Here is a 21697-nt window from a genome sequence, read left to right on the forward strand (position 1 = left end):
TGGAGTGGATGACATACCTCCCACTGCATTGCTCACATCATCCCCTGTCTAGGTATACTCAACCATCCCCATCCAATCTTCGAATCAACGTCTTCATCGTTCACTCCCCACCATAGATGGGCACGAATCGGAAGACCGACGGGACAGGGAATGGAACCACGGAAATGCAGGAGTGGTGACGCCAACGGGACGAGCGGATCTTCCACCCTCTCCACAATCGCTTGATGTCAGCACTCGGGAATCATCCCTTGAACTCATTCTAAGGTGTCTCAACGCATCTCCAATATGATACAATGCAAATCTACAGCTCTCAAGAGTGAGACATCTCACCGAGACGGCCGGAGCTACACTCGGCACGCACGCGAGGATTTTTGAAACTACAGGCTGCCGTGCCCATTCGATTCTCCTCATCCATTACTACCCGGATCGGGAGTATATGACCCTTACACCTCCCCTCCCTGCTCCTGTCAGACCCCAAATAAGCTTCGTGGTGTGATCCCCGGCTGCCAGACGCCAGACCCGTCCAACGTTGCATGCATGTGCTCTCCACCACGTCATTGCGATCTTGGAGTCATGACTTTCTTTCCGCTGCTCCCGATGGTGCGCAAGTCAAGTCTGCCAACGGGTCAAACTCCCTAGGTTCCTTTCTCGTCGCTCTCCATCCCTTCGCGAATCCTCACCTGCTCCTACCCTGCCGTGCTGTGGTGATCTGTTGGAGAGCTGCGGTCTGTATCGTCTGTCTGTCGTGATCCCCGTTCCTATTCCATTCCCCTGTACGACGTGAGTATCCGCCTTCAAAGGTATACAGGAACATCGAACAAGTGCTAATTATGCCAGACCATGGCTGCCATCAACGCCCTCGTGTCCACCGCTGCACAACGACACCACCAGCTCATCAAGCGAAGCAATTGGGCCAGCAGAAACCCCGGCGTGGTTCTGGTCTTCTGTATCGTCTTCCTTGTCGCCGTCGGAATCATCGCCCTGTTAATCTACCGCCGATGGCTGAAACGGAAAGCAGAGAAGCAATCCTATGATGTCGCGTGAAGCCTCCTCGATCCGACCGTGGCGTCACCAATGGTTTGAGCGATGGAGGACCGTGACTACAGTACCTTTCTTCCAAGGCCGTTCTTTCTACTATATCATTTCTCTAATTTCTATTACTGCTGTTTGAGTTATCCACCAAGGATACCCGCTCTGTTGTGTTGGTGGTTAGTCAGGGGTTAGTTGAGGCTGTGTCGTCGAGTGATGGATTCATGGAGGGGAGGGTTGAATGGAGGAGTGATTAGATGGGCGATGACGAGCAAGCGACTTTTCTTCTATTTTATGCGGGCAGAAGAATGATCTAAAGTATACGGAGTACGCGTCAAGGAGATATACGATCTAACTAATGGATGAAACGTGATCAAACGCAGTGGAGAAATAGGCTGTGAAATCGGCTGTGTCTAAGTATAGCCACAATATCTGGAGAAAGGAGCCGCAAGTAGCCACTTCTTTCACCTCGTAAGGCACTGTTTGGACTGCGACGGCGGGATGAAAGTCTAAGCAGCAGCTACATTAAATCGGACAGGCCGATGATGGATGAAAACTCAAGTCTGCATGCCGGTGCCAAAATTGATTCGTGCCAGCACCAAATCTGGAACTCGTACTCGCTTGGGGCCCATTCTCTCCCATACCCTCAGCCCAGCTCAGCCTTATTATCAGAATCCCCACCGTCGAGCCCAGCCATTTAAATATGAGCTTGAGCCTCAGCTCAACTCACCATCCGAATTGGAAAATGCGTGACCAGTGGAGTGGAAGCGTGGTCAAAATGTCGCTTACAACCTGGATTCTCGCCGTGTCGACAAGCACATTCGCCTACTTGTACCTGCTCCATCGATCTCTCAAAAATGGCCTGGAGCACGAGCACTTTCGAGGCAAGCTGTCTAACCTTTCGAACTCTCCCTCCACCCTCAACTCAATGACCACGATCCCGTCCGACATCTTCAAGTCTAATCACGACTGTCTGTACGAGAAGGTCACTCGTCGCGTTCCGCGCCAGCTTCTCCCCACGACCCACCACCCCTCCGACCTCCTTAACATCCTCCTCCGCCGCAACATGTCTGCCTTCGCCCACTTCCCCCAAGCCTATATGCTCTGGATTCTCAGCGGCTCGGGATCCCGCGCGACCTTCAAGCCGTCCCGCATCCGCCGCCTGGACTTCCAGCGCGGTGACACCATCTGCGGCATCTACCGCGTGGCCGAGCGTCGCCCGACCAGCGTGGAGTTCGAGATCTGCTCCCCCCACGGCGGGGAGGTCGAGGGCCGGCTGCTGCTGCAGTTCTGGGACGAAGCCAAGGAGGTGGTCTTCGCCAGTGAGTGTGTGCTGTGGATCACCAAGGCCGACGGATCGTCGCTGCAGGAGAAAATGCCTTTGAGGAATCCCGTCTGGCGGTTCTTCCATGAGCTGGCTTCCTGGTGGCTGCTGGACTCTGGGGTGCGATACCTGATCGACCTGTCAATGGATGAGGAGTGACGGACGGGGCGGGCGGGCTTGAGGAGGGACATTTTTTCTTTATGCTTTCCCCTTTCACATACACCCACCCCATTGTGAACCTCCATCCCCCCTTCCTTGTTCTCTTTTTGGAGAGCGCATAAAGAAGGGAGGGCTAGGTGGTTGATGGTGATCTTCAGAATGCCTTTCTTTGACAGGAAGATGCTCGGTGAAAGAGAGAATCGCATTGTCTACCTGCTGCGACTTTCCACCACAATTCAGGGGATATAAATAATGGGCGCATGCTCGCTGTGAAGCCGTGATGTTCATTTTCTACACTTCCCAAGTTTGCTGGAAATCGCTGAAAAGTGAAATCCGACATCTTTGCGCCTTTGCGACGATCTGAACCTCACACCTTCGATCCTATACAGCACACAGCGCTCTCAAAATCATCTTGTGTCGACACAACAGTCAGTGCTAGTCACCATGTGTTTCCACAAGTATTCTCACTACCAGGTCTGCAAGCACATCGCTTGCTGCAGCATTGACATCTGCCAGGAGATGGTCAATGGCTTGCGCGCTGGCGATTGCACCGGCCACGAATTCCGGAACTCATACGACCCCGTGAAGGGAGACCTCTGGGGCATGTGCGCGGAGTGCGCTGAGGCTGGTGCTGCTGATCAGCGACCCTCTGGCTCCTGCGCCATTCACCCTCAAGTCCAAGCTATTCCGCTTCTCAAGGAGTATGTGGATGAGTACGTGGCGCGTGCTTCGGCTGCCAACTCGTCCGGTCTCTCCACCGGCGTTCCATCAGTGGAAGCGATCAGTCTCGCGGCGACCGCATCCTCGAAGCCAGCAAGCAGCCAGAGGTCCACCCAGTCGGGCTCTTTCCGAAGTTTCCACTCGGCGCGCACGTCTCTTAGCGAAGACAGCGACGACGGGTACCACCCCGATGTCGAGCCGGGCTTCGACTGCTACAGCAGCAGCGAGAGTAGCAGCACTATGGACGAGGATGACGAGGACGATTGCATTGTCATATCGCAGCTGTCAGACGAGTCGCTGCTGGCCCAGCCGCTCCTGCTCGACAGTTCCAGACCTACTACCAGTGGTTCCAGTACCTCGCGCTACCCAGGCTTCTTCAGCCAGACGAAGTCGTCGACTGAAGCCCTCTTCGAATCTGTCTTCCGGGGCGAGAACGAGCGGCTCGCCGATGACAAGCTCGAGGCGTTGAATCAATCCAACGTTGGGCGAGATTTTGTGAAAAGGAAGCTACCAGCCCTGGACCAGGCCAATCTGAGAGCACCTGCTCTGGATCGGGTCCCTACCGTGACTCCGTCGCCGGGCTTCAGGGAAGACCTTTCGCGCCAGAAGCCGGCCTCTCCGGTTGACTTTTTGGCATCGGAGGGATTCGTAGGGACCGGCTTCATCCCTCCCAAGGAGAGCCGGCTCTACCCTGCTGTGACTGGCACCGGCACCAGCTCTGGTATCACCGCCCCAGCTCCGACCCCGGTGCCAGCTAGTCCGCAGGGACAGAGCATTCCCACGGCACCCCGGGCCTTCTACAACAGACCCCAAGGGACGACAACGGGGCCTACCCTGGACTGGAACGGTGCTCCCCAGCCTGGCTACCAACCTCCCAGCAGCGGAATCACCATCCAACCCATATTTGAGAACCCCGGAGGAGTGCCTTCACTCCAAATCACCGCCCGGCTCGAAGATTTCTCTCAGACCGGCTTCACGCCCTACCTCCCACCCCCCATGGGGATGGGGATGCACGGTCAGGCCCCAAACCCCGGCCTGCTGCCTCCCACCTACCACCCCATCACACCAACAGCACCACCTCAATACCCACAACCTCCGTACGGGAGCTTCCCTCCCCAACCCCAGCTCCAGGTCCAGCCCCAGGTCGCGGGCTTCCGGCCCCAACAGCCCCCCCAAACCTTCACGGGGCCATCCTTCACCGGCTACCGCGAGAACAATAACCGCATCGCCCGCCACGAGCGGCGCCGGCCCGCCCGCCGCGGAGGGGGTGGCAGACCGTCCCAAGACCGACGTAAAAATAGCCCCATGCGCGTTCGCCGCATCTACAACAACCAGCAGCAACAGCCGCGATGGACGCAGCCGGAGTCAGCCGCCGCCGCGGCGCATCACTGGCGCACCCAGGAATCGATCCAGCAGCAGCAGCAGCAGCATCAACAGGCAATCATGCACCAGCTGCAAGAGCAAGAGTTCCAGAATCTGCAGCAGCAGCAGGCCCTCCAGCAGCAGCTTCAGAGGCTGCAGCAGGAGGAGGAGGAACGGTCCGCAGCGGCGGTTCGCCACCAGCCCCAGAACGGCACGACGGGGCTAGAGCTACGCCCCGTCAATCCTCCCGCCACTCCTCCCGTCGTGCAGACCACCATCCTCGAAAGGGCGCCGTATAGCCCCGCTCCCGGGGAGACTGTCAGCCCCTCCGCGCTGGCCGGGTACTCGATGGACGTGGACCAGAGGAAGCCTGAGTCTGCTTTCCCCGAAAAGTGAGATGGGAGTTACTCGCAGGATTACTGGAATGGGAAGTTCTTTACAAGGTCTTTGCTGTCGAAGAATTGAGCCCTACCCACTCTCCACTGGGGCGGGGGGCTACCTGGCTGGGGGCTAGAATTTGAGGAGTAAGTATGTGTGTGATGGTGATATTGGATACACCATGCACCTTTGACACTGATGATTGATGACTTTTCCTTCTGAAGTTTGGAAGTTTTGGATATTTTCGCGCTTTTCGAGAGATTGGAATTTTGTCTAGCTGTGTTAGCGTTTATATTCTACCGATTTTCAGAATGATAGACTTTTTTTTTCTGTCTTTTTTCTTAAACAAGTTTTTCTGCACGTGTTCTCTTGTAGGACTAGGCTTTTGTCTCGGATTTATGTAGGTGCACGACTGATACTGGGCCTATCTGTTCCAAAGTAATAGCTGCCTGAGGCTCAACTTAAGCCGCGCTGGTCACAGGTAATGCAAATTACGCGAATTGCAATAGACAGAGCTTACGGAATGGATTCCATACTTGTACCCACCGCTGGAAAGAAGTATTCAACAGGCATTAGTTCATTCATTCGTGCTCGTACCCATAAGTAATAACAATTAGTAGCCCGTGCTCATACCCATAACCGTAATAACAATTATAGCCAATGAACCCTTCATTCACGACCAAATACCAGGTAAACGCCCTAAACCCATACTCCTTGATATGAAATCCAGTCAAATCCATAAAAAAAGCCAGATATTGCATTTGCCCAAGTACTGTTCGGTGGGAGAGGATCAGGACCAGGGGGCGCGACACATAGGACAAGTCGGCTCCCGGTTCATCTGCGACGCGGACTTCTTCCACGTGAACAGGCAACTAAAATGGAAGTTCGTGCCGCACTGCTGCTTGCAGTAGACAATAGACAGGTCTCGAGCTGCTTGACGGAGGGTTGTGAAAGGAGAGTCGGAAAGGAGGGGCTCGTAGCAGATGGAGCAGTCGCCTGTGATGGGTTGGCGGGCCGGAGTGTAGGTGAGGTTTGGGGCGAGCGGAGGAGGGGATAAGACGATTGGTGTTGATGAGAATGTTGAGGAGGACGAAGAAGAGTGGGGAGGCTGTAAGGCGACGGCAGAGGATGGAGTGTCAGGTCGAGATGTGGTTGTGGTTGATTCGGGAGTGGCGGTTGCGGTTGCGGTTGCTGTTTGGGTTGGGACTGTAGGAGTGGTTGTGGGGGCAGATGTCGGATCAGACGTAGAAGAGGCTTCAGAAGTCATACTAGCGGTCATTGTAGAAGCTAAAGTAGTAGGAGCTGAGGTTGAAGAAGCAGTCATCGAGGCTGCTCTGGGACGCGCAGGAGCACTTGTAGGATCTGAAGCTGAGGCCTCTGGCTCAACATTGTTCACAGAAATTCTTGGAGACGAGACGGAAGTTGTGGGAGCAGCAGTACTTGCGGAGCTGGAGTTCGATGGTGTGATAGTCCTGCTCAAGGTAACGCTTGTGGTGGTAGCAGTAGTGGTAGTGGTGGTGTCCGAGCGTGAAGCATGAGCGCTACGGTGAGTGCTACGGCGAGATTCCGGAACCGAGCCCTGCGTCGAAGGAACTGGCACGCGAGAAGAAGTCGTTTCGAAGTGTCCAGAGATAGAGGTGGTGGCACGACTTGGACTTGATCTGGCGCTTGTAGGCGAGCTGATGGAAGTTGAAGTGGGCGTAGTAGTCGAGGTAGAAGTTGACATCGATGTAGTCGCTGAAGCGCGAGAGCTAGAAGCTGGAGCGATAGTAGCACGAGGGTTGACCGTCGGGGCGGAAGTGGTAGGTGAAGAATTTGAAGTTGAAAGAGTTAGAGGTGAAGGCCTTAATGGGGAGGAGCTTGAAGGTGAGGATGGAGTAGAAGAACGAAGGGTCGGTGAAGGAGCAGTGAATGACCCATGCTGTTCAGTGGTTGACGCTGCATGCTGTGAAGAGGTTGTGGTGATAGCGCCAGACACTCCAGCCGATGACACCCTTGCCCTATGAGTATTACCGTCATTTGAGCTAAACGGCCGAGCCCGCCGATCGACCTCGAGCTTGCTGGAACTTGAAGCCTCCACATCAACTTGGAGGGGCAGGTTCTCATGCCAGCTAGGCTGAAGTCTTGAAGACAATGAGAATCTGTCCACCCTCCTCGATGCCTCAAGTTCATTTGTCTCTCTGCGAATGTCCATATGCTTCACCTCCCGTCCACCATAAATAGTTTCCACGTTATCTAGATTCTCAGTGACACCCAGGATTTGACCCTGCCACTTCTTGACAAGCCCAGGGACCTGACTCCGCTGACCTTTCTGATGAACATGACGACAGAGAACAAGCAACGCCAGATCCATCAGGAGGTCGCCGAGGTCTTCGCCCCTTTTCATTCTTCGACTGCCTTCATCGAGTAGATGCACGGCCGAAGTTCGGTTTGCGGCATTTATGGGGTTGTGACAGCGTCGACCTTGTGAGGGCGCATACCCCGCACACCATCTTTCTGTATCGGGGTGAAGATCCAGGATATCCGAAAGATGATCTGACTTTGCTGGATACCGAGACATCTCTAGTGGGGAATTGCTGTTTGGTGTTGCTGTTAATGCTGGTGGGGAGTTGAGATACCGACCCACGACACAATGACGAGCTTATATATCCGTTGAATCCATGATTCAGCGACTTCTGGTACCCAGAGCACCCCCCCTCATCCTCCCCAAGGTTGTGTGGCTGTTCAGTGACGATGGGGCTGAGTGTGAACCACCCCTGCACGTTTTTAGACAGCGGGCCGACCAGGGGTGTTTCGCTTGATAGCTTGAAATGCTAGTCAAGTAGCCGGAGGCTAAGAGTAACGGAGCCAGCACCGGTGCTCGCACCGGTGCTCCTCCCATGTCGACTAATGCATGTTGACTGCGGTAGCGATAACAAGTGCGTGGTCTCAAAATAGCACGAGGGATGATGAGGGGTTGTGGCTGGTCCGATTTGTTCCTGGTTGGCTGGACTTGAGGCACATTAAGCCACTGTACTCGAGGCGGTGCACAGTAGTAGATTAATTGATAGGGAAGATAGAGAAGATGTCGGCCCAAGGAGCACTCAGTCACTGGTCCACGGTGCCACTACTTACTTCCCAAAGAGGAAACCAAGCATGCCTTGCAGTGCCAGTGCCAGGGCAATGCCTGAGGTGTTGAGCCTTGACTAAGCAGTCACCCCCCCCCCTCCTTCTCATCCTCCCCCGCAAACCCGCAATATGAGGTCACGGTGACTGATGGAGCCGGTAATGGACCGTCAATGCGCAAAGTTGATCGACTCCAAGCTTCGAAAGAAAAGTTCTAGCCTTTCTCTCCACTTTCATACCTTATCTTATTTCTCCACATGGACTGGATATTCCCTTCCATCTTTCCACTTTCACTTTCACATTCACCACCACACCCTCTTAATCGTCCTACTTCACACTCCCAACCATGCCCCTCGCATTCCTCATCACAGGAGCCACCGGCAACCAAGGCAGCGCCGTGATCAACGCCCTGCTCGGTCAGGAACTCGACGTGGAGATCCTCGCCGTGACCCGCAACCCGCACTCCAGCGCCGCCCGCCGCCTCACCCAGAAATCCCCCAAGATCAAGCTCATCCAGGGAGATCTCGACCACCCGGCACAGATCTTCGAAAATGCGAAGAAAGCCGCGACGTTGCCGATTTCTGGCGTCTTTAGCGTTCAGGTAGACCCAGCCCGCCCCAGCCCTGCCCTCGCCTTTCCCCCGGATTCCCCACACCCCCACAACCGCCACTACATCAAAGACAATGCACAATATGTCCAGTGCTGTATATTTACACAAGAAAATTGTATAGAACCCCTTCGCCTCCGGCCAAAGCGTGCAAAAAGAAGAACACCAAGGCAAAGCCCTGATCGACGCGGCCCTGGCGCACCAAATCCCGCACTTCGTGTACAGCTCCGTCGACCGCGGCGGCGACGCCTCCAGCGACAACCCGACCAGCATCCCGCACTTCATCAGCAAGCACCGGATCGAGCAGCACCTGTTCACGCGGACCCGCGAAGCCGAAGCCGGTGGCGCTGGCGGCAGCAACAGCACCACCACCACCACCACCATGACCTGGACAATCCTCCGCCCGACCTTCTTCTTCGAGAACCTCAGCCCGACCACGGGCCTCGCGGGGCGAGTGGCCGCGACGGCGTGGGACGCCTACCTGCAGGGGAAGCCGCTGCAGTGCGTGTCCGTGGCGGACGTGGGCCACTTCGCGGCGATGGCGCTGGTGCGGGCGGGCGCGGCTGCGGCCCCGTTCCGGAACCAGTGCCTGTCGCTGGCGGGCGACGATCTGACCTACGAGCATCTGCAGCGGACGGTGCGCGCGAAGACGGGCGGCCGCCCGCTGCCGACCACGTACCGCGTGCTGTGTTATTTGGTGCTGTGGGTGATGGGCGATCCCCGGACGATGTTCACGTGGTTCTATGAGCAAGGGTACGGGGCGGATATCCCGCGGTTGCGGAAGTTGTATCCCGGGTTGAAGAATTTGGAGGGGTGGTTGGAGGAGTGCGAGTGGGTGAAGAAGAAGCGTTAGTCTGGGAACTGCCTCTCAGAGACTAAGAAGTTGGTTCTTGAGTTTTGGGGGGGAGGATGTGTTTGATATCCAGTTTGATTTTTTTCGGGACTCTTTTTGATCATGTACTCAACTGTACAACTGGGTATGTCGACATTGTAGTATCCGCCATCTTACTACCTCATTTTCACAAGAGACCATTCCAATTCAGCATAGCCTATATACACCCAAGCTAACTACAAGGCAACGGCAACCAGGACCGTTTCCTCGACTCCTTAACTCGATGCTGCTGCTGCTGCTGCTGCTCCTTGTCCCCCCCTGGCACAGCCTTCCTCTCCCCCTCCCCCTCCCCCAGCACCGAAGAGACCCTCCCCACCAACTTCCGCACGGCCATCTGCGCCCCAAGCACACTATACTCCATGGCCGTGACCCCAGTCTCCCCCTCGATCTCCACAAACTGGCCAATCAACCCCAAATTCCGGATCGCGGGGGGCATCACGCGCGGGCGGTTGCCCTCGCCCCGCGGCAGCAAGCCCGCCGTCATCCGCGGCACGACGCAGGGGATGGTGATAGCCCCTTGCAGGATCCGGTCGGCCTCCGTCTCCTTGACCTCCAACTGCGCCAGCACCTCTCGCAGGATCTCCTCCCCGGTGCACTCGAGCATCGGCTTGCGCACCACCTCCCCGGTCCGCTCGGGGTACAACGCGTACCCCCAGAGGACCTGGACCTCGGCCGGCTGATCCGGGAAGACCGGCTGCGGCGGGATGTGCAGACTGACTACCCAGGGGGCATCGATCAGGGAGACGAACATCGGCGATGCTGACTCAGTGGTAGAGTTGTTGTTTGTACCTGTGATGCGTTCGAGGATGCGATTCCCGCCGGCGGCGCGGAGGGTGATCGTAAAGGACTCGAGGCGGGACTCCTCGAGGCGCGTGCAGAAGTTGTAGGCATTCCCCAAGCGGCGCGGGTCCTTGGTCGTCAGCTCGAGCCATAGCAGCCAGTTCTCGTCGAGCTCGTGGTCGGCTTCCATTTGGTAGAGTGGCGGGGCGGTCGTGTTGCTGCCGAGGCTGGAGCCGGACATGGCGCTGCCCAGGGAGACGAGGACGATGTCGTGCGGTTGGACGGGGATGGTCTGCTCCGGTCCGTTGAGGGGGTGGGCGATGATGGCGGAGACGAGGCGCGGTGGGTAGGGCGGTTCTCTCGACGATGGGAGGAGCTGCTGCTCCGCTTTGTGGGTATCGTCGTTGGAGTTATGACGGCTGCTGCGCTTGCGCTGGCGGGTGCTTGGGGTCCTGTGGACGCTGGCGGACGCGGACCCCGAATTGGAGGCGGCGGCTGATGGAGGTTCTGGGCGGGCAGCGTCGTCGTCGGCGAAGATGATGTCCGTGACGGTGGTCTGGAATTGGAAGTCGACCCCTTGGCGGCGGAGGAAGCGGGCGATCGGGGCGACGAGCGACTCGTGGCGGTTGTATTGGCCGCCGTCCAGGGGACGGGGGTGCGAGCTGGTGATGCTCGCGATGTCGTGTCCGAATTTGTGCAGGGCGCGGTGAAATTCGGCGGCGCTGTGGCAGGGTTTGAAGCCGAATCTGATGGCTATGTGTCAGCGTTGCTCATGCACGAGCAGAAAGACTCAATAGCGCATGAACTTGCCCAAAACTCGCATCGTCAAGGGTAGGGATAAACATACGTGGTACTCAACACCCCCCAGTAAGATCCACTAAAGAACCCCTTCCCAAAGTGATCCCGAATGCGCGATCTCCCCAACGCGACCTCACTTTTATTCAGGAAGCGGAACACTTCCACCCGATCCCACAGCCCAAGACTTGTACTGTGTTTGCAGTCGATCCGGACGAGGCCGTGCTTCGACCGTCGGATGAGCCGCGTCTGGTGGCACTGAGATTGTTGCTGCTGGTGGGGATGTTGTGCTTGCTCCTCTCCAGTCCCTCCACCATGCTGCTGCTGATGATGCTGACCTGCAGTACTCAAGGGTAGACCCCAGTAGTCGTATAGGTCATCCAAAACGCTCTTCCCCGGATTCACATCGGATGGAACCTCAGCGAACAACGTCGCCATCGCATTTCCGTTCAGCAATGGCATCCCGCCTGCCCGGTAGTGATACCCTTCTTCTGCATTGCCGGAGCTGACGGTCCCGCCGCCGGCTTGGTCGAGGGTCTCGAGGATGTGGATGTGCGAGGCTGGGAGGTGGCCTTCTTGCAGGAGGTGGACGGCGGCGGAAAGAGAGGTGATCCCTGCGCCGAGGATGTAGGCGTGGATTTCGGGGTGCGTGGCATCTGGTGTCTCCAACGGAAGGCGCATGGTGAGGATAATCTCCGGATGCAGAGGCGGGTTGTGGTGAATGAAGAAGACTGAATTTGCGCAGGGAACATCCGAGCAGGAAGCAGGTCTTTTGAACGGTGGCGCGCTGATACAGGGTATGCAGGAGTGATGTCAGGATGGTTGGTGGTTGTCACTGTACCCTGACAGTGCTGTGAACCATGGGTCGCATGCGGTTGGGTCCTTTTGACGAAATGATGAGCGCTTCGGTTGTTGCTTAGGGTAGGGCTGACCTCCGCCCCAGGTTGATCGACAAGTATTACTTACTGCAGATTCATTTAAGTTGATATTTCGTGGAGGTACTCAGTACCAATGTTATGGTACGTTGGTTTAAAAATCCGATCTAGTCCAAAATATGGTACGATACTATCTTCTAGCAAAGCGACGACAATTGACGTCATACACCCTCCAAACTCCGCATTACCGCCATCGACACCACCGCATCTCCCATGATCACATCGTGCAGCCCCGTCTTCAGAATCTCCTCTCGTACTACCCCTTGGTTTGATCGCCACTCCCTGATCGTCCCTGAAGCGCCAAGATCCACTTTCACGTCCGCTTCCTCCACCCCATCCCTGCCCAACGCACGCACCCCACGCGCAACCAATTCCCGGGCATGCCACCAGGGAATATCATAATCATCCTCCGCATGGATGACAGTGAGTCGATACGGCAGGCTATTCGCTCCACTGGCGTGAACAAACTCTGCAATCCGTTGTCCGCTGCTCCACTGGTCGCGGATGAACCCTTGCAGCGCCTGGAACAGAACCGGAAACCGCGCGAGCGGACTTAGGATGGGAACTGTTCCGGCCACGCGGTATGTTGACACCAAAGTCGGGACATCGACAAAGGGCGCGACAAGTACGATCCCCTTGAACGCCACTGGCGGAGACTGGCGGGCGTGATGCTGGGCGACGGCCAGAGTCACCGCGGTGCCCAGAGACTGGCCGAAGAGGAGAATGCGATGCGGCGGAATGTTGGCAACGTTCAGGGCCCAGTCTACGACGGCGAGAGCATCGGTGATAAGACCGGGCTCGGAGGGGGAGCCATTCGTCAGACCGAAGCCGCGGTAGTCGAAGGTCAGCACGTGGATGTTTTTGGACGGGTAGCCGGCCGCGAGAGCTCGGTAGTTGGGGACCCGATACCCTGACCCGATGGTTCCCCCGGCGCCGTGGAAGTGGAGGACTAGGATAGCATCTGGGTCGGAGGAGAGGAGTTTGAATGCGTGGCGCGTGGTGGTATCGGTGATGACGCCCGGAGTATCTTCCGATAGAAGAGCACGCTCGTTCTGGTGATAGACGGAAAGAGGCAGGATGTGCCAGGCGAAGAGGCGGTGGCCGTCTGGCGTGGGAATGAAGAAGGGAGTGACTTGATTGTGAAGAAACCCGAATGATTCGGGGACCGTGAGGTCTTTGAACCAGGTCATCTGCACCGCATGCAGGTAAACCACATGCGCTTGGAAGCCAGGCCGAGTCAACAGTCCTAGCAGGGCGGCATACAGTCCGACGGCGATTGCGGCCGAGAAAGAGCCATATTTGACAACTGATAGCATGATGTCGCCTATTGTCATGACTAAGTGGTGGCTAGGAGGGAGAAGGGCGAGATATCGAAGAGAAAATTCTAAAGAGAGTGAGATTGGGAGAGTGATGTTGTGGACCGTGAGAAGGTGAGAATGTGACTGAGGCTGGCGGCGGATCAGCGCTTATCGCCGACACTAAAACGCGGGGTCTCGAGCAATCACTAACATCAACAACAACTGGAGATGTCGTTTGGACCAGCTGATTCACCAGAACCGACCTTGTCATTCAGCGCAAAATGAAACGCGAGAAAAGATATTTTAGGAAATCCCAGCGCACCCAGTGCTCGCAGAGAACTATGGCAAGTGCACAACCTATGATTCTGGCCAAAGCGAAGGTCGAAACACCACCTACATTAGCGTGACAGCAGCGCTTAATCTCAATCTGTCATTTGGAGGAAAAAGCTTGATGGCGCTCTGGAACCTGGCATTCAACCATCTTCGCTGCTACCAACGCATTCCAAAACTAGAGTCTCATAGCCTTAAGAAGCGCATAATGTGTATACCAAGGCTACAAGAACCCTCGTTAACCAATTTGACGTAGAAATGCTTCATCTCTATACAGATCTATATCCCGTTATCTTTGAAGTCACGACAGAAACAATTAAATCACTGGACCTTGCATGCAAGACTCAACGTCCCAATGTCCTCAGTCAACTATACAGCCACCAACACAGTAACAACCCCAACATCAACCTCTACCTCAACCCACTACGCCGAACTCGTAGGCTGGATCCCCGAGAACTCCGGCCGGGGCACCCTCAGCCTGCTAGCTAGCTGCCTAACGACCCTCTTCCTCTGCACCTGGGTCGTAATCCACCCACGCGTGCACGCCTCCCCACGCCACAGCTTTTTCCACAAGCTGGTGCTGTTCCTCAAGACCCTCATTGCACCGGAATTCATCGCCGTCGAGGGTCTCCAAGAATGGGCGCAATGCCGACGCATGCGCCGCGATATCATGACTCTAACCAGCCCCGATAACAAAGACCCCCAGCACAGCAACAAGCGAACGCCAGCATTCACCCTACTCCACGCCTTCTACATCAGCATGCTTGCCCTGCGCTACCGCACCCCGCTAGGCGACCGGGTCCTGTGGCCCAACCAGTACGTCTGGCTGCTGCAGCAGGGCCTGATCGAGTGGAAGGACCACGCCCGCTGGGGGCTAGCCCTCACAGACATCGAGGACAAGAGCAAGGCGGACGCGGTGGCAAAGCTAATCGCGCTGGCGCAGGTGCTGTGGTTCGTGGCGCAATGTATCCTGCGCGCCGTGCACGGGCTACCCCTGGCGCAGCTCGAGGCCATGACCCTGGGTTATATCCCGCTCATTGCGGTGACGTATTTCTTCTGGTGGCACAAGCCCAAGGATATCCGGTCGCCGACGGTGGTGGAGCTGCCCGCAGCGATGACAAGCGAGCAGCGTGCGGTGTTTGAGTGTTTGGCGGTCAGTCACAAGTTCGACAATGAGGGCCTGCGCGATCAGGTCACCTACTGGAGTATCTGGTATCTGACATCGCGGGTATTTGAGAAGGAGGAGAGGGATCGAATGATGGCGGAGCAGGCACTCGAGATGCAGAAGAGCTCGTCGGGGTCGTCGGGGTCGTCATCCTCATCATTAGCAGAATCAGCAGCAGTGCATGTCGACTTTCAGACCGAAGGAAGCAAAAAAGAAATTGTGGTTGCTCACTGGGATCCCGATCTCTATCGCTCCAAGCTCTGGCCGTTGACGTGCCTCTTCGGAATGTCATTCGGGGCCCTGCACCTGGTGTCGTGGAATGATGTCTTCCCCACCATGGTGGAGTTGTGGTTGTGGCGTATCGCGGCATTCGTGTCCATGGGGTCTATGCTGGTGTTCATGCACTTTGAAAAAGTGGTGCTTCGATGGGAGGGGGTTGTGACTATCGTGAGCCTGTCTTCTCCGGCGTTGTACCTCCTGAGTCGGATGGTGATGATGGGGGAAGTGTTTGCGGCGCTGAGGGCGGAGGAGCCGGCGATCTACGATACTTACGAGGTTTCCTCCTACTGGGTCCATTTGTTATGAAAGGCGCAACTGCGTAGAGAATCAAAGATGTGAAGCGGGCTGAGCCCTGGCTGAGAACAGGATTGTCTGCCATTTTGGTTGCTGGAACTGAGGTTGAACTAATGCGCTCAACAAACGATTGAAACTCTACATCTGCGTCATCCCTTCGCATATATGGGAGCCATCTCAATCTTGCAGAGAAGATGGGGCCTTCCTACCTTGCTAGAGACGGTGCTCATTGGAACGGCTCACTGCCTTCCTTCCAGTTACAGTATGGATGAGTGCTTTTCCAAGTAGGCAGTCGCTTTCCCTCTAGCTGTAAGCCTTTTTCTCGCTCCTCCAGGTCTTGACCTCTTCTGTATCTGTTTCCTCATACCTCATTTTAGCACATCAAACACACTTATTCTTCCAAAACAGAACCTACATCTATCGTTACCACGTTGTTAGCCATGACTAGTGTATGTACCCTTCTACCTTTACCGACCAAGCACAAGCTCACAATGCATCGCAGACTTGGAGGCCACCGCCGTCTTGGGACATGACGCAGCCTGTGGGCCCACTGCAGTCTGGAAACCCACCGCACCCTTGGAATACACCAAATTCTCAGGACCCAGTTCAGTCTGGGTACCCACCGCCGCCTTCGAATCCACTGCAGCCTTCGAACCCATCGGAGAACTCAGATGCGATCACAACAGCTCCGCCGACGACATTGTCAGAAGCTTCAACGCAACAAGACAGTTCGACGCAGACTGAAGATAATAGGCTGGATCAGAGAGCGCCGCAGGCTCAGAACCGGCGGCGGTTTCAAATCAAGCGGCAGGTCCAGAGGCGGGCCCAAAGGGAGGTCCAAAGGCTTAGGTGGATGAGCAATATCTTGCCGAGAAGGATCTCCCCGCCAAGAGTCTTCCTGAGAAGAGACCCATTAGGACAGCCTCAACAAACAGACCTGCCGAACGTATCCGCAAGGCCTTTGACATCCACGGGGCTACTTCCTCCTCCAGAATCGAATCCCCCTTCTCGCGAGTATATCTGGGGGTGGATTGACCGCCGAGATCAAGGGCTAAGTTACGAGGATCTGCCTACTTGGTTGAGGGACGCAAGCCAGGAGCTAAGTCTGAAAGGCGCATTCGATGCCATGACTGAGCTTGCAGGAAAAATCCCAGGTGACACTAGCGCCCACTTTGAGTTACTCGCTAAACCAGTAGTGGACGACTTCCACCACCAGAACGCACCCACGCCTCAAGAGAGCGATTCCAGTATGATGGTGAGCCAGTTCGCCGCAACGCAGACTCGTCCATATTACGCAGCTCTTTTCGCTACCAAGCAAGGCCGGCATTATGGTACATCTTGGCACTGGTGGGCAATTGCTTCCGTTCGTGAGGCTGGTCCATTGGATACGACGGCATCCGACCCTGGCAAGCCACAACATCTCTTTGTGTATGATTCGAGGCCTTTGCAACTAGACCTTGAAGGGCTTAGGACTACGCGAGGCTTGCGCGATTTTCTTCGAAATGATCAATATCGAATGCTGAAGAGATTGAACCAGGCAGTTCCCATCAAATATCTTTTTCTCAATCAGGCGCGACTGCGGATGCCGGACCTGAGCAATCGCCTTCAAGAGACCTTGTGGTGGATCTTCAATGTGGTCAGCCGTGGTGATATGCCAATTGAGATCGGATCAGAGCTAAGCGATCTTCGGTGGAAGGCAGTCGACGCGATCACCCTGGAGTTTGAACACGATGAACAAGATACGGGAGCAAATGCAGAGCGGAAGTTGATCTTGAGATCGATTGCAAGAGCGGTTGAGCGTTGACACTTCCATCACATAGTTAGTGTAAGGTAGAGGACGAAATATACTTGCTTGCCTTTGACAAGAAGAGTTGAAAAAGAACAATCCACAGTCGGTCTAAGACAAGTTGAAGTTCTGAATTACGAAGAGACTGTCAGCTATCCAGCACCCAGACTGGCAGACGATACTGTCCTCAGTCAGCTTCCAAAGACTCCTCGCCTTACAAAAGAACTACCTAGATGCCTCGAGAGGATGTTCGACATGCATCCTATACCTGAGGCAGAATAGTCGGGGTGTATTGTCCGCTTCGCTAGCATCGAAGGCAATTGGGCATCATATATACAAAATACTCACCAATCATAACCTCAAAAATGACCTCGTAAATGAGAGCATTCTACCTCCGGGTCTGACCTTCTCCACTATACAGTCCTTTTTTAGATATCGATGATCGTCCCCATCGGATCCACCCTGGTGCCACACTAGCAGCTCCATCGCGATTCTCCACTCTCTCCTTTTTTTTTCCAGCATGTCAATAGCCTCAACCCCCGAAGCATTGCCAATTCCACAAATAAATACAGTAATCAGTACACTACCCCCTTCCAGAAGCCCTGTAGAACATTAGACTCGAATAAAAACACCCCCAAGCCATCCACAGCCTCTGGCTTACCCCCCCAAACAAAAAACCACACTCAAAGAACATCCCGCCATAATGCCCATCCCCAACTACGGCGTCTGGGTCGGCCACCCGCACCGCTTCCACGCGCAAAGTGCCCACCAAGACCACACGACCCCCCACATCAACCTGTTCTTACGCGACGGCCCCTCCAACCCCGACGACGACCGGGAACACGACCACCGCAACGACTCCGAAGTCCAAGTCGCCATCAACGTGAAATCCACTCAGCACGACACGCGCCTCGTCTTCTGGTTCGTCCGCGACTTCACACACCACCCGCTCGTCCATGAGCTCGCCAGCCTGGCCCCGGGCTTCCACCGCATCAAACCGCACCCGGACAACGCAGACGAAGACGACGAGCGTGAGCTCCCCTACCGCCACCAGCAGCACCACCCCACCCTCGTCGGGCTGGACTACCTGCGCACCACGCCAAAATTAGTGGATATCGAGGCCGGCCGCCTCCTCCCGCATGACATCCCCGGCAACGATAACGATATGCTGGATGAGCTGGAGCCCATCCTCAAGGAGGCGATCCACCGGCGCGCGACGGCGTATGTGTTTGGGAGCTCGTTCGGGACGGGCATCCACGACGTGCATATGAATCAGGGGAGTCGGAAGGCGTATGAGGATGCTGTGTTCAAGGATGGTGCGTTGGTGTTTCGGTTCCCCGATGGGCGGTGGGAGGCGGTGTTTCTGGCGTTTGCGTCGCAGGCGGTGCCTACGGATTATCGTGGACGGGCGCTCGTTGGCGGGGAGGGGAGGGACTTGGGGGGAGATTCTGGGGTGATTCATTTTTTGATCTTGTGGGTGGGTGTGGTATGAAGCTTGGGAGGGCGGGAGTATGATTGCATTATGATCAGTCTATATATAGATTATGGGACGAGATAGAATGGTAGAATGAAACAGTGATAGCCATGCAAAGTCAGTTACCCAGAAACCCTTTACCAAACACCTTGTACCCCTCGCCCTTGACGAAGGTCTGCTGCCACGGTTGTTGCTCCTTGTTCTCGGCCAGCTCCGCGAATAGCTGCGCGTGTGCCGCGCCGTCGATGTCGCCTGAAGATGACCCGTCCGCTCTCCGCTCGTCGACGAAGTAGAACCTTGGCTCTGGTCAGTGACGAAAGCCCACGGTACCAGAACTTTACAACCCGGACGGAAACAACAAAATAACTTACTTATATCCCTTCTCCTGGTAAGCGATCGCCGCACACTCGATCATATGCGCAGTGGCCGTCTTCCCCACCCCCAACGTGAAGAGCGGAGGTACGGCAACCGTGTTCAGTGCGTTCCCTGTGTACAGGAACGTCCGTGCTGCGGAGGCAGGTAGTGTCTTGAATCCCTCGACAGCCAGCTTGGCGGCGACAAAAACACTGGTGGTGTTGACGTTCAGATCGCGGGTGAATTGCTCAGTGGTGACTTTGAAAACGTCGTCGGCGTCCGTTGGGGTTAAGCCGTAGGCTAGTTGTTCCCACACCAAAGTTCAATAGCTTTTCTGGTATAATTTGCGGGGAAGTTGGCTGGAGACCGGAGAACATACCATTGTAGATGACCACGCTCGGAGCTCCCAGGGTAGTCTTCACGCGCGAGAAGACATCATGGACGGCCTGGGGGTCGGCGAGGTCGCATTGGATATGTAGCTGGGTCTCCGTACTGTCATCGGGGTTGACGTTTCGAGCTGTGAGGGCGACTCGGTAGCCCTTGGCTGCGAAGTGCTGGGCTGTGTGCTGGCCGATGTTGCGACCGGCACCGAGAATGAGGACGACTGGGGCTGCGGTGGTGGTCATGGTGGTTGACTATGGGGTCTAATTTGTCTGATAATCTGATGGATCATACCGGCAGGCGGGCTCGATTGCGAGATCCGACAGGTATTTATCTCGTCGTTGCGGTGGTTGGTGAAGGGGCATTATTACAAATGCAGATGCGGGATGAGACCCTATCGATGGAGTATTAGCAACAAAAACTCAAAGAAAGAGTGATACGAGCTTGCTTATGCAGCGGGCTCTCTAGGGTCTCTATGAGAGATGATGAATGCGGACAAGTAAGATCAACGATCTTAGATTCAATCCCAAGTTCCTATGGATAGGTTCCGTATTCGCAAAGCCATGGTGCAGTTTCCCGGTTCGAACCCGGGGACGGGGAAGATTATTGGCTCATCTCTCTTCCTCAATTTCATAACTCGAAAGCCTCTATAGCATACATTAGCAATCAGGATTGCTCAACCAAGTCCCGAAACGGCTTACTGCTTATTGTAAGAAAATAGGGAGTGTCTTTGGTGGCTCGATACAAATGATAAGGACTATAGTATGCGCCAAGCACGCAAGAGACTCCCGCTTACCAATTCCGCGGGGTAGATGCATAAGCAGGGCTCTTACAGTCAGATCTGATGAAACTCCCCCGCAAAGAATTGGTAATGTTAACTCCTGCAATGGAGTACACCTTGAGATGAAGCTCATGGTCTCAGTCATGTTTTTTTTTGATTCAGGAGCAGAAGCAAAAAGGAGATCAAGATATCAGTGGCATAAGTAGAAAAGCTAGACTACTGTAAGTCATGGTGCTGTCAGAAAGTGGTCTACCCGACGAAGTCAGCAAAGGATCAATTTACCCTTATGTTCTGCGCCTCTCCGTAGATCCGTCCTGAGTATCAAGTTATCAAATTATCCGCTAGCCTATACCAGATTTTGTGAAATTCTCCTTGAGAAATGTCATTCAAGCCCTCAACACCACCAGAACAAATAGCTCACCAGCAGGCCCGTAAATATCTTACGGACCTAAGTCGGAGACCTGTGTATGGATGCCTTGGTTCTGGGATGTTCACCCTCGATCTCAACATCGCCGTCACTATCAGCATTCATATCAACTCGCTTCGGGCATGCTCGCTTTCGCAAGGCTGGCACAGATCATAAGAACTAGAGGTGCTGATTGTGATGATGATGAATCGGCTGGTCCGGTTCGACGGAGGTCCGGACTGCGCCCCAGAGCCTCCATTGTAACAGATGGTCTAGAAGTCTAGGATTGTTAATCTGAGCTCCACTGGCAAGGTCAGGCGGTCGGACGGGAAAACACAAAAAGAAATCACTTGGCTGTTTGCAGTGTATCGCAGATCACTCAAGGGTAAAGTATCAAAAGATGACTGACTATAGTCAATGCGTATGTGTTGATCTTGACTACGCACGGTAGCAAGAGGGTAAAGCCTGAATGATACTGAGGTAGAAGCTCAGACGACGGGATGAGAGATATGATCAGTATTCAGGGTAGTGAACTGCATTTGAATGAATCATGTGTGTTCAATTCAATTGGTTTTCCAAACTACTTCTTTCGCCCAGCTGCAGAAGCCTACGGTTCTGAGCCAACAAAGTGTTTCGAGGTAATGGAGCTTGTCACTTAGGAAAATATTGCCACATCATCATCATACTCGTAGGCATGCTAGGCACAGTCTCGTTGGTGCTGTCACTTTCTATAATCCGTTGAGAGGCCCAATATAGAATTATATTAACAAGATGAGCTCCCGTGGCAACCTTAATCCCTCAGCCGACTTCCGAACAATGCTCATTTGTCCATGTGATCCTGGATCCAGGGGGAACCCAGATGCTTGTCCCAATCTAGCCAGAGCTTACCACAGCCCCTGTGACTGCTGCTTCACTTCATCCACCATGATTGGATCCAGATAGGCTCATTTCACCCTGATTGCTGCAACCATGCCAGTTCATGCCGGACAACAGTAGCGCAATCCTTCAGGCTTAGCCCGCAAACGCTGTGAAACCTTCTTTGTAGATATTAGATACTCCAAGA

At 55.0% G+C, this 21697-nt stretch overlaps 11 protein-coding genes across 11 annotated transcripts; 7 read left to right on the top strand and 4 right to left on the bottom strand.

Annotated features, from left to right (window-relative positions):
* Window positions 1–604: 604 nt before the first annotated feature.
* Window positions 605–1404, top strand: ASPACDRAFT_77266 (uncharacterized protein). Its single transcript, XM_020204923.1, has 2 exons — window positions 605–780; window positions 838–1404. Exon 2 carries the CDS (start codon window positions 841–843, stop codon window positions 1042–1044), a length of 204 nt encoding a protein of 67 aa, XP_020057881.1. The 5' UTR covers window positions 605–780; window positions 838–840; the 3' UTR covers window positions 1045–1404.
* A 403-nt stretch (window positions 1405–1807) lies between these two features.
* Window positions 1808–2512, top strand: ASPACDRAFT_59229 (uncharacterized protein; the record flags this gene model as incomplete). Its single annotated transcript, XM_020203426.1, has 1 exon — window positions 1808–2512. The coding sequence occupies one exon, from the start codon at window positions 1808–1810 to the stop codon at window positions 2510–2512; it is 705 nt and encodes a 234-aa protein (XP_020057882.1).
* Window positions 2513–2823: 311 nt separating this feature from the next.
* On the top strand, window positions 2824–5050 carry ASPACDRAFT_1887189 (uncharacterized protein). Its single transcript, XM_020198450.1, has one exon. It carries the CDS (start codon window positions 2957–2959, stop codon window positions 4988–4990), a length of 2034 nt encoding a protein of 677 aa, XP_020057883.1. The 5' UTR covers window positions 2824–2956; the 3' UTR covers window positions 4991–5050.
* Window positions 5051–6723: 1673 nt separating this feature from the next.
* ASPACDRAFT_41808 (uncharacterized protein) lies at window positions 6724–7358 on the bottom strand (the record flags this gene model as incomplete). The annotated part of the gene is made up of 2 exons (XM_020200989.1): window positions 6724–6893; window positions 6986–7358. 2 exons carry the CDS (start codon window positions 7356–7358, stop codon window positions 6724–6726), a joined length of 543 nt encoding a protein of 180 aa, XP_020057884.1.
* A 1065-nt stretch (window positions 7359–8423) lies between these two features.
* ASPACDRAFT_51363 (NmrA-like family protein) lies at window positions 8424–9537 on the top strand (the record flags this gene model as incomplete). Its single annotated transcript, XM_020202472.1, has 2 exons — window positions 8424–8678; window positions 8809–9537. The coding sequence occupies 2 exons, from the start codon at window positions 8424–8426 to the stop codon at window positions 9535–9537; spliced, it is 984 nt and encodes a 327-aa protein (XP_020057885.1).
* Window positions 9538–9748: 211 nt separating this feature from the next.
* Window positions 9749–11832, bottom strand: ASPACDRAFT_41810 (oleate hydratase; the record flags this gene model as incomplete). Its single annotated transcript, XM_020200990.1, has 2 exons — window positions 9749–11102; window positions 11204–11832. 2 exons carry the CDS (start codon window positions 11830–11832, stop codon window positions 9749–9751), a joined length of 1983 nt encoding a protein of 660 aa, XP_020057886.1.
* A 316-nt stretch (window positions 11833–12148) lies between these two features.
* On the bottom strand, window positions 12149–13753 carry ASPACDRAFT_77267 (alpha/beta hydrolase). The gene has a single exon (XM_020204924.1). The coding sequence runs from the start codon at window positions 13400–13402 to the stop codon at window positions 12248–12250; it is 1155 nt and encodes a 384-aa protein (XP_020057887.1). The 5' UTR covers window positions 13403–13753; the 3' UTR covers window positions 12149–12247.
* A 187-nt stretch (window positions 13754–13940) lies between these two features.
* ASPACDRAFT_1854924 (uncharacterized protein) lies at window positions 13941–15510 on the top strand. Its single transcript, XM_020197414.1, has one exon. It carries the CDS (start codon window positions 14070–14072, stop codon window positions 15462–15464), a length of 1395 nt encoding a protein of 464 aa, XP_020057888.1. The 5' UTR covers window positions 13941–14069; the 3' UTR covers window positions 15465–15510.
* Window positions 15511–15892: 382 nt separating this feature from the next.
* On the top strand, window positions 15893–17256 carry ASPACDRAFT_41813 (uncharacterized protein; the record flags this gene model as incomplete). Its single annotated transcript, XM_020200991.1, has 3 exons — window positions 15893–15899; window positions 15955–16154; window positions 16216–17256. 3 exons carry the CDS (start codon window positions 15893–15895, stop codon window positions 17254–17256), a joined length of 1248 nt encoding a protein of 415 aa, XP_020057889.1.
* A 685-nt stretch (window positions 17257–17941) lies between these two features.
* Window positions 17942–18830, top strand: ASPACDRAFT_1854926 (YukJ family protein; the record flags this gene model as incomplete). Its single annotated transcript, XM_020197415.1, has 1 exon — window positions 17942–18830. The coding sequence occupies one exon, from the start codon at window positions 17942–17944 to the stop codon at window positions 18728–18730; it is 789 nt and encodes a 262-aa protein (XP_020057890.1). The 3' UTR covers window positions 18731–18830.
* ASPACDRAFT_51367 (SDR family NAD(P)-dependent oxidoreductase) lies at window positions 18831–19692 on the bottom strand (the record flags this gene model as incomplete). Its single annotated transcript, XM_020202473.1, has 3 exons — window positions 18831–19008; window positions 19084–19366; window positions 19446–19692. 3 exons carry the CDS (start codon window positions 19690–19692, stop codon window positions 18831–18833), a joined length of 708 nt encoding a protein of 235 aa, XP_020057891.1.
* Window positions 19693–21697: the final 2005 nt, after the last annotated feature.

Source organism: Aspergillus aculeatus, assembly GCF_001890905.1.
Source record: "Aspergillus aculeatus ATCC 16872 unplaced genomic scaffold ASPACscaffold_5, whole genome shotgun sequence".
Lineage (NCBI taxonomy): Eukaryota > Fungi > Ascomycota > Eurotiomycetes > Eurotiales > Aspergillaceae > Aspergillus > Aspergillus aculeatus.

Coding starts and splice junctions, on each gene's coding strand:
- ASPACDRAFT_1887189 (XM_020198450.1), top strand. CDS start 2,957: ATGTGTTTCCACAAGTATTCTCACTACCAGGTCTGCAAGCACATCGCT.
- ASPACDRAFT_1854924 (XM_020197414.1), top strand. CDS start 14,070: ATGTCCTCAGTCAACTATACAGCCACCAACACAGTAACAACCCCAACA.
- ASPACDRAFT_77267 (XM_020204924.1), bottom strand. CDS start 13,402: ATGCTATCAGTTGTCAAATATGGCTCTTTCTCGGCCGCAATCGCCGTC.
- ASPACDRAFT_77266 (XM_020204923.1), top strand. CDS start 841: ATGGCTGCCATCAACGCCCTCGTGTCCACCGCTGCACAACGACACCAC.